This window comes from Eurypyga helias, unplaced genomic scaffold (genome assembly GCF_000690775.1).
Source record: "Eurypyga helias isolate BGI_N326 unplaced genomic scaffold, ASM69077v1 scaffold2405, whole genome shotgun sequence".
NCBI lineage: Eukaryota > Metazoa > Chordata > Aves > Eurypygiformes > Eurypygidae > Eurypyga > Eurypyga helias.
Window position 1 is genome coordinate 498 of NW_010250591.1, and position 10,859 is coordinate 11,356.

Below are 10,859 nucleotides of genomic sequence, written 5' to 3' on the forward strand. Positions count from 1 at the left end.
TGGCAACTAACAGGCGGTTTAGCCGGGTGCTGGGTTTGCACATCGTCAACGTGGGACCCTGGTCAGTGGCAAAATCAGAACAAACTAGTGACAGAGGCCGAGTCCTCCACCCTGACCACCAAATTCCATCAGACCCCCTTAATCCAGAGTTCAGGCCTTACTCCCAGTGCCAGGGTTCCCTGGCAAACTTGCCAAGGGTGCACTCAACCCCACCGCCCGTGTCGCTGACAAAAACGTTAAATAGCACGTTTACCACGTCTGGGTCCCGATACGGACCTGAGGGACACAACTCGGCACTGGTCTCCACCTGGACAGCGAACTGTTGACCACAACTCTGAGCACGGCCATCCAGCCAATTCCTTATCCACCAAGTGCTCCATCCATCCATCCACGTTAAGAGGAAAGGACGCTGTGCAGTCTAAACACCACACAAGTCCAGTAGATGCCATCAGTTCCCCCCCCTTTATTCACTGAGGCCATAAGCCCATCGTAGAACCCACCAAGTCTGTCAGGCACGCTCAGCCCTTGGTGAAGCCACGTCAGCTGTCACTATCACCGGTTTTCCTCGTGCCTTAGTTTCCAGGAGGATCTGCTCCACGGTCTTGCTGGGCACAGCGGGGAGACTGATCGGCCTGTAGCTCCCCCAGGTCTTCCTTTTTTCCCTTTTCAAAAATGGGGGTCACATTTCCCCTTTTCCAGTCACTGGGAACTTCACCAGACTGCCACAGCTTCTCAAACACGATGGATCGTGGCTTAGGAACTTAACGGGCCAGTTCCCGCAGGACCCTCGGATGCACGTCATCGGGCCCCATGGACTAGCGCACAGCCAGGCTCCTGCAGCAGTCAGAGCGGGCTGGGGGTCAGTACTGTCCTCCAGCTGCGACTCACAACTCCTCACTGTCCTGTGTTCTACCCTTTTGTTAATTAACCACTACTGCTGCCGGTTCCCTCCGCGTCTGTGCACACACGTGCGTATGTTCCACAGCCACCTCAGCTGGGACGAGCCAGCGACCAGGAGAAACCCACCATCCAGGCACCCAGGGTCTAGACATGGGTACCCAAGGGACTTCAGGTCATGGGCAGAGGCGGGGGAGTGCCGAGAACGTGCACGTGTACTTGAGTCACGGAAAGCACAGACCGACGACCCAGGAACAAACATTACGCCAGCAGGAGCCAGATCGGGGCACTTCCTCAGCTTCTGTTGGCAGCAGGTGTCTGAGGGCTCTGCCCTTTACATCGCTCTGTTCCTTCCTGGCCACGTGCAGGCACCTCTGCCATTCCCACTCGGCCGTACACTTGGCTGGATGCGTGAAGAGGGAGAAGCAGCAGCGCTGCCCGGGAAGAACCCCCACGCCATACTGTCCGCAAGACGTGGCGATCCTTAACAAAACCATCCCTCACACTTCATATAACTCCCTTTGCTACAGCCCACACGAACGCTGCACCAGAAAAAAGCCCAAGGACAGTAACTTAACCACTAGATTTTTAATTGTGCTATCCCACTGGCTGCTTTTCCAGGGAAAGCCAAAGTACACCAGACCCACAGACAGAACAGCAGACCGCGGTCACCCATGGCTACCTGGAATTCCTCCAACACTTCTCAGTCCTCCAACACAGACGTGGCCCCTATATCCAAGGGCCTGTAGCTACTGCACATCTTCCCTGTCCTTCAAGACAGGCCCAAGTCCGTAAGCAGCCAGGGGGGTAACAGGTTCTGACGGAGACAGCAAGGAGACCACCAGGAGTTCACCCAAGGAAGGTCAGGAAAGACCAGAGGTAACAGGGCAGAACCAAACTTCAGCTGTACTTGGTCTCAGGCAGACAAGCTCTTCCCAGTCCCTCAGTTGGGAGCAGTCCTGTGCGCTGGAACACGTCTGCCCTCTGACTGGAATGACTCTGGGAAGCACAGCAGGTTCCCACAGCCCAGCACAGGCACTTTCACACAGGCTGCCCCTCTGCCTGCTGGGGCACACCCGCCGTCGGCTGCGGGCTCCGGTGACCCCCGCCCTGCACGCGAAGGCAAGTGACTGTACAACTGTCCCTGGGAAGACGCAAGTGGTTGCAAGCGCCACCCGCAGTGTCGCGCGCGGCACACAGGTCAGACGTATCGGCACAGCTCATGGGGTTACAGAGGACAGGTTGAGTGGGGAGACACGACGTGTGGGAGTGTTGTTGGCTGACAACGACGCAGGGAGGAAAAAGGGAGCAGCAATATCCGTGGATGAGGTTTCTCCTTGGTTGCGAAGCTGCAGGATCTGCCGCAGCAGGGCCTTGCCTTCTTCCCTAGTCTGAAACCAATTTGTAAAAGCCAACCATTACATCTACAGATGGGTGGTTTCTGGGTCACATTTGGTAGGTAAGCGGTGCTGGTTACAGTAGTCTGCCGCTCCGCAGGGCGGCGGGCAGTAAACAACCGTCCTCGTTTCTCTTTCTGTCTGCTACGTAAAAGCATATGCGGTTTTTCTTTTAACCTTCTATCCTTTTCTCTCCTGATCCGCACGTCACTCAGGTATTTCAGTGGTACCCCTAACCACTGAAGCTGTCTAAATAGCCCAGCACAGATAGAATCATAGAATCATGGAATGGTTTGGGTTGGAAGGAACCTTAAAGACCATCCAGTTCCAACCCCCCTGCCATGGGCAGGGACACCTTCCACTAGACCAGGTTGCTCCAAGCCTCATCCAGCCTGGCCTTGGACACCCAGGGATGGGGCATCCACAGCTGCTCTGGGCAACCTGTCCCAGTGCCTCCCCAACCTCTCCGGGAAGAACTTCTTCCTGATATCCAATCTAACCCTCCACACTTTCAATTTAAACCCGTTCCCCCTTGTCCTGTCACTACAGGCCCTTGCAAAAAGTCCCCCCCAGCTTCCTTGTAGCCCCTTCAGGCACTGGAAGGTGCTATAAGGTCTCCCCGGAGCCTTCTCTTCTCCAGGCTGAACACCCCCAACTCTCTCAGCCTGTCCCCATAGCAGAGGTGCTCCAGCCCTCTGAGCATCTCCGTGGCCTCCTCTGGACTCGCTCCAAGTGGTCAATATCCTTCTGATATTGAGGGCTCCACAGCTGGACGCAGCACTCCAGGTGGGGTCTCACAAGAGCAGAGTACTGCTCACAAGAGCAGTAAATAGACTGGCGAAGCTTCAAATAACCTGCGCTGGGGTTCTCCAGAGCTCCAGGCAGCTTTGTCTGGACAGGCAGAACACCCTGCGCCAGGCTAAAAATCCCCAATCGCCCACTAGGATACAGACCACCTCAGAACACGGAGTCAGACAAAAGCCCAGTACTGTTCATCCTCTGGAGCCACGTGAGCACATCACTACACAGTGTGGCAGTCTGAGCATTTATCCACCTCCTCACCCCCATTTCCAGCGCCAAGTGGAGCCTCAGATTCTTTCTTTAGTGAGCTCCGAGGAGACACGGTTCAGTCTGACTACCTACCCCCTGTGCCATGGGCTCTGTCAATCAGGAGCAGCACTATGATGAGGTACACCCCACCACCCAGGGGTGACCTGCGTGGCAGACAGCCCTCCTTCCTTCAACAGGGGATTCCTCCTTCTCCGAGGGGAGCCAAGATCAAGGCCACAGAGCCCCTGAGAAACACCCAAGAGCGTGCGGCTACTCACGTCATTGAAGGCGCAGCACTTCTGTGCACAAGCCGAGGCTTCATCCCAGAGCTTGCACTTGAAGTAGTACTGGGCCAGGTAGCGGAACGCCGTGCTCACCTCCAGGTGCTCCACGATCTCCTGCAGACAGGGCGAGAACCGTCACCCGTGAGTGTTCTACACCACACGTACTGCTCCTTTTAGTGCCAAGATACCATCTTACCCCACAGGAATAGATATCCTGGATGTATTTGATGTAGCACTGAGCCGCCTGCTCGGATTCATTCAGCTGTTCGTGCAGCCTAGAAAAGGAGAAAACAGGGGCCGCTGGAACAAGAGTGCGGTGCTGCAGACCTTCCTGGTCGCTAAGCAAGTGCCTACTCAGCGCAGCCAGGACTGAAGCCAGGCCTGTGCCTTCAGAACCTGTACGACACACACCACGTACTGCCCCTCATGGAAAGAGATGAGCCAGCTTGGAATGTTACCGGGGAGGGAGCTAGGCAGATACTAACTGCTCGGGGCACTGGCAACCAACGCAGGGACCTCTCTTCAGGCTGTTACGTGTTCAAAGCTTTTAACAGGCCTTTGCCATCCTACTCTGGCTATTTCCTCCAGCACTCCCTCCTCCCCTGCTACATCCCAAAAGTCTTTGCACAGCAGCTTCACCTTTCACTTGCCCTTTCCCTTCCCTTTTTCCATGTTGTTGCTTTACCCCCATCAAAAGTCAGTGCTGACGTCAGAGCGTTCACGTTTATTTCCCATCAGACCCTTTCCCAGTGTCCCAGCCATATGCGGGGGAAATTAAAACCCCACAGTTCTGTACATCATCAACCCATGGACTGCTGTGAGCTGCAACAGGACAAGCAATTTCCAGCACTGCCTGCTCAATCACCTTGGGATACAGAGGTCCCTTGCGACCCCCATTATGCTGATTCCCTCTAGTTATCCTGAGGGGAACGTAAAGCTAAAGCTAGACGCCTGGATTTGCAGTCACTGCTGACCGAAAGACACCACTTACTACACAGCTCCAAGAGCAGTACTGCCCCACAGCACCCCACTCGTTCGTGCCGCTCGCCCGGCGATTCCCAATGGGGAAGTACAGAAGGCAGAACAACGCGACAGCTCAGTGCAACACACTCACTTGGCTAGTTTCACCAGTGCCATTTTCTCCACGTCTCCCACGGCGTAAGCTCTCCAGTAGCACTGTCAAGGAAGGCAGGTCAGTAAAGCACATCACAAAAACGACCCCAGCTCGCCACTCGTGCCACTTAGAATGGGGAAACTCCACGGCAAAGGGGGCTTGTACCACCCGCAGAACACTGTTTATCAGCTGCTCTAGCTGGATTGCAGCTGAACTTCCCCAACCCTAACACCACAGAAATGGCCTCAGGAAGCTGCCAACAATGTGCCGCGTGCATTTCCAGTAGCACCGGCGAGGCAGCTTTGCCACAACCCCACCGAGTGCCCTGGGAGACACCCGTGTGTCTTACTCCACACACCAGTTCTCACCTTTTTAGCTTCCACCAACTGATTGAGTTTTTCGTAGCATTCTCCTAGAGCAACCAGCATACGAGAATCATTTGGTCTGTAAAAGAGCAATTCCCAAGTGTAGTTTAAGGGACAGCCACCTGATCTCAGAGCAGGGAGAAATATCCACTCCTGGCAGTGCCTGTCGTCCTCACCGACACAAAACATCCCTTATACTCTTGACCAGCATTCCTTGGCATTTAGCTGACACAGCCTTTGTTTATAGCTAACTAACAGAACTAGAAGGATTTGGAATAGTGAGTACAAACCACACAGGACTGATGTTCTGAGAGTTGGGGGGTTCAACCTGGGGAAGAGAAGGCTTCAGGGAGACCTCAAAGCCCCTTCCAGTGTCTGGGGGGCTACAAGAAAGCTGGGGGGGACTTTTCCAAGGGCAGGGAGTGACAGGACAAGGGGGAACGGGGTTAAACGAAAAGAGGGAGATGGAGATGGGACATGAGGAAGGAATTCTTCCCAGAGAGGGTGGGGAGCACTGGGACAGGTTCCCAGAGAAGCTGTGAATGCCCCATCCCTGGAAGTGTCCAAGGCCAGGCTGGATGAGGCTTGGAGCAACCTGGGCTATGGAAGGTGTCCCTGCCCATGGCAGGGGATGGGGCTGTCGGGGGCTATAAGGTCCCTTCCCACCCAAAGCATCCTGTGATTCTCCTCCCTTGCCCAACTTAGTCCCTGTGTGTAAACTCCTTAGCTGGCAGCAACCCATCAGAGTGAACACCCATAGAAGTCTCTGTTCCCAACTCTACCTGAGCTGGTGGGCCCGTCGGTAGTAATAGAGACAGTAAAACGGCATTTTGAGGATTTCATAGGTTTGCCCCAAGCCATACCACGCTCTGTAGTCCCTTTTGTTCACCTCTATTGCATGTCTGTCAAAGAAAAGGAGAACCAGTCAGACAGCAAACCCAGGACAGAGTTCAGCAAAAGACTAACAAGTAGATGTTACTTCAATCCTTACACATGCAGACCCAAACACCACTTTGTGCAGTACACAAGTGATACCTGTAAGCCTGGATAGCTGCAGATGTGTTCTTCATTTCCATATACTCATGTCCCATAAGTGTCCAGGCTCCCAGATAACGGGGATTCAGTTTCAAGGCCCTCTGGAAATAGAGGGCTGCTTTTTCATGCTGGGAACGCAAGCTGTAATAATTCCCTAAAGCAACAAACAATATTTAAACACATTAAAAAAAAAAAAAGAGACACCAACAGACAAAAACCCCAACCAAACCAACCCAAAAAACCCACACACCACTAAAACAAACCCCAGCAGAGAAGTATAAAAGTGGCAGAGGTATAAGAGTCCTGTTAAAGGCAGGTCTGATTCAAACCTCAAGAGACCCAAGTCTATTCCCCAGTGTTCTGGTCAATCCTCTTCCCATGTTAGATCATGTCATGATCTAACAAATTAATTTCCTTGTCCTGACACACAATTATTTCCACTGGAGTTTCAGGACCAGAAGCGGGTTATCAGCTCCATGAGTCTGATAATTCCTTCCTGTGTGGCAGCATTAAAGCAGCTCTTTGGCAGGGAAGTGAGGGAGAAGGGTGCCCTGTCACTCGGGCTGCTTCCGAGGCTGCCTGAAGGCACATCACCAAGCGGGCGTGCTAGCCTTGCCGACTGATCCCTTCCACACCCGTCTGCAAGGTCTCCTCGCACAGCCCGCGGACAGCACAGCAAGGAGACGTGAAGCGTGGGCTCTCACCGATTACGCAGCAGGTCTCAACACGATATTTGTCTATCTCACAGAGATTGTGAGCCAGGTAGCTCAATTCAGGCTTCATGCTCTAGTGAAACACAGAAATGCAAGGGATGAGACGAGGAGCGCGTTACGGTCTCCAAGAGCAGCTAAGCAGTTAGCAACGCACGCACTGCAGCTGCCTCACGCAGCGGAGAGGCAGGAGCTGAAGGCCCGCGTTCAGGGAGGCTGGAGAGCACCAGCTGCTTTGCCAGCGCTCAACACACCTCTGAAACACCACTGCCACGCGCAGCCCGCGGGGAGAGCGCTTACCCTTACATACAGCAAGTTGGAGAAAGTGTCCATGTTTTCTATCCTGTAAGGATCTTGTTTCCTTAGCTCATTAAAGATGGATAACGCTTTGTCAATGTCTGGAAAGACCAGCAGATGGGAGAAGAACTGTAAATGCCACGTTTGCATGAGGAGGCTCATTTATACCAGTTAGCGAGCATCACTGACCTCTGATGTTGTGGTAGGCAACTGCGATCTGAGAGATGATGTAAGTGCTTTTGGAAAATCCTGCATCAATGAGACTCTGATACTTCTGCAGAGCCTCCTCGATCAGCTGCAGCTCTGTGTAAATGTGTGCGAGAAAGAACTCTTTCATCCATGTATCTGGCAAGGACAGGAACTTCAGCTAGCGAGAACCAAAGAGGAGGAGGAAGAGATGACAATCAGTAGTATTCCAAGAGGCACCTGTGGCAAAGAATCCACTATCTTCCCTTCCCCAACTTAGCAGAGGGTCTGAGGTAGGAGGCCTTCCTGCAACCACTTTCTTAAATCATAACACCAGCTACAGAAGAGCAGTATTAGGACCACGAATCAGTATCAGGTTCTTCCTCAGGACATACAGAATAATGCCTATAAATTGAGATCATTGGAACAGGAAAGGAGCATCAAGACATCCAGTTTAAAATGCGGTACAATATACACATAATTCTATTTAGTCACTCCCAATCTCCTCCTCTGACTGCTGAAACTGCCGTTTGGTTTGGCCAATCAGTGAAGAAATTGTCTTCAAATCTGAAAGCATCTGGCTTCTGCTCCAGCTACTGGCCTTCTTTCTCCATTACATCCGCAAGTCCTTTGGAAGATCCTACCTTATTCCTGCGTTTGAACAGCAATACCCTATCCCTATTTTTTTGAGCTAAGCGAACAGGCTCCAAAGAATCTTACAGAAAAGGCACTTCCCTTTTCCCACAAACGAGTACGGCTCTCTTATCGCCCCCTCGACCTTTTTAAATATCCCACCAGCCAGACTTGACTGAAGAACTCCAGGAGTTCATGTCACATGGGCAGCTTTGTACAACACCAGTGCTGTAGTTTTAAAGGCCGTGATTCTACCCATCTGTTCAGGCCACAAAAGAAAGAAGGAAAAGGCGAGGTATTTTAGGCAGATCTCCTCCACATGACAAGGTAACAACCCTGCTGACAGCTAGTTCAGAACGTCTGAATGAGCCGCTCCGTAAGCCGCTGTGCGAGTGAACGGTAAAAACCGAGCCCTGCCTGTTTACGGCTTCTCAGGCTACAGCATGGCAAGCAGCTGACAGAAGGGGCTTTAACACCACCACTTACAGCCTCAGACTGCCTCCCCTGCTAGAGTCTCACAGGGAAAAGCAGTGGGCAGCAATCTTGTGGCAACTGAATTGTTGGTTAGTGAGTCAGGTTAAACTCGGAATTTGTTACCGCATCTTGCTATCTCCCAAGTTTTACCATCTCTTTATCTGTAATCAAGTTGCAAAGTTCCAGCCAGGCTCCCCAGTGCAAAGGCAAGACGTGAGCAGCTTCAACAAACACATCTATTGCTTCTTTCACCAGGTCGAGCTTCCGCAGCACGACGCCGTAGCTGTGAAGGAAGTTACCAGGTTAATCAGACTCAAACTCCGCATAACCACACAAATACGCCAGAAATCCACGCAGACACGTACAGGTAAAGGCCAAATCCATCCAGTTCCCGTGCTTTGTGTTTCTTGCTCAGCTCAACTCTCAGTTCTCGTAGAGCTTCATTTTTCACCTGCCCTTTTTCCAGAGGTCCTGCATGAAGAGGAAGTCAGACAGCTTGCTTTCAGTCAAAAGCCCTACCACAGCAATTGCGACACCTAGGGTATATTCGGAACAGTCACAGACGTGACCCGAAGGCGTCCCAGACTGGATATTTTCCTCTTCTTAGAAGAGGATCCCTTAGTCTGATCACCTCTTTACCAGAGTAACCAACGGATGGAACTGTAACCTCTATGAAGCCAATGGAAGAAATCATGTTACAGCTCACTATTACCCAAAGATTGAGGGGAAAGCCATAGAACCGAGATGATGTACGTGAAGAGGCATTACTGGAAGCTTCATCATAACTGTCTTGTGTTCCTTCACACCAGAGACTTACCCAAACTATCCACTGTCTCATCATCCTTCTTCTTCTCGCCCGACTGGAAAACAAAAGCCCCAAGATTACATTACAACACCACATCCCTTCAGTTTGCTGCAGTGCTAGCAGCAGTACGCAAAGGAGTGCAGTGCCAGAAGGCAACTTCCCTTCCATCTTACCAGGTATCTAGAGTACATATACAGGAAGTAAGCTTTCTGGCTCTTGCAGCCCCGTAGGAAATAGGCAGCCCTGTCATACTCCTTTAGATCAAAGTAAGACTTGGCTAATGTGTAGGCATCCAGGTCACGAGCATCCTCCTGCAGGGACACAGAAGAGTTTAAGGCCTCAGAAGCTCTGATGTGCTTAAGAAAAATCACCTAGTTACAAACATATCAGTGAACTGCTCTGAAAATGAAAAGCGGCATCTCCTGATCCTCAAAGATGGTTTGAGCACCATTAGAACCATAGAATGGTTTGGGTTGGAAGGGAACTTAAAGATCATCTAGTTCCAACCCCCCTGCCATGGGCAGGGACCCCTTCCACTAGACCAGGTTGCTCCAAGCCTCATCCAGCCTGACCCTGGACACTTCCAGGGATGGGGCATCCACAGCTTCTCTGGGCAACCTGTCCCAGTGCCTCTCCACCCTCTCCGGGAAGAACTTCTTCCTGATATCTAATCTAAACCTCCCCGCTTTCAATTTAAACCCGTTACCCCTTGTCCTGTCACTACAGGTCCTTGTAAAAAGCCCCCCCCAGCTTCCTTGTAGCCCCTTCAGGCACTGGAAGGTGCTATAAGGTCTCCCCGGAGCCTCCTCTTCTCCAGGCTGAACAAGCCCAACTCTCTCAGCCTGTCCCCATGGCAGAGGGGCTCCAGCCCTCTGAGCATCTTCGTGGCCTCCTCTGGACTCGCTCCAACCAGTCAATATCCTTCTGATACTGAGGGTTCCACAGCTGGATGCAGCACTCCAGGTGGGGTCTCAAAAGTCTCTCCATCCCCTTGCACGATCAGATTCCTGGTTCTCACATGAGCTGAGACTAGCCAGAAACATTTAAAATAAAGTGAGATTCCAGGAAAAAAAAAAAAAATGTGGCAAGCTGCCAGAAGGCAGGAATTGGCTGTTCTAAGAGCGTGGATGACCACCAGTAAGAAACCCACCCTGGAATTGCGTATTAAACATTAACTCACTCGGTTAAACACAAACATTTTGTGGGTAACCGCCTTGAAGCGTGCTTGCGGCACGTCAGGCGGCTGCAGTTTCCCTGCACAGGCAGGAACCTCGCCGACCTACCGGCACCTGCGGGGCTGGAAGTGCAGCTTGTTTCCCTGTCCTGAGGAGGCCGAGCTTACAGCACAACGCCGTCCGTACTACCGTAAGCGTCAGCCTCAGCAGAGACCAACAAAAACAGAAGTGCAGCGGCGCGTTGTCACATTCTGCTTGCAGAGCATCTCCTTGAGGGCACAGCAACCCGTGGAAGGGAACGCTTTCATCCCGGAAAGCACAGCCAGCTTGCCCCGCTCCGCGGGACGGGCCTTCAGGGCGCTCCAGGGCAGTCTGCCCGCAGGACGGCCTTCCCCGGGAGATCGCTGCCGCCTGTTTTCCTCAGCAGCTGCAGACGG

At 52.4% G+C, this 10,859-nt stretch overlaps 1 protein-coding gene across 1 annotated transcript; it reads right to left on the bottom strand.

Annotated features, from left to right (window-relative positions):
* Positions 1–2,117: 2,117 nt before the first annotated feature.
* CDC23 (cell division cycle 23) lies at positions 2,118–9,558 on the bottom strand (the record flags this gene model as incomplete). Its single annotated transcript, XM_010151705.1, has 14 exons — positions 2,118–2,288; positions 3,623–3,742; positions 3,825–3,903; positions 4,743–4,804; positions 5,111–5,186; positions 5,890–6,009; positions 6,143–6,296; positions 6,847–6,928; positions 7,153–7,250; positions 7,339–7,516; positions 8,593–8,725; positions 8,808–8,913; positions 9,260–9,302; positions 9,421–9,558. Coding segments are annotated over 14 exons (1,560 nt in total), but the record flags the coding sequence as incomplete, so codon positions are not given.
* Positions 9,559–10,859: the final 1,301 nt, after the last annotated feature.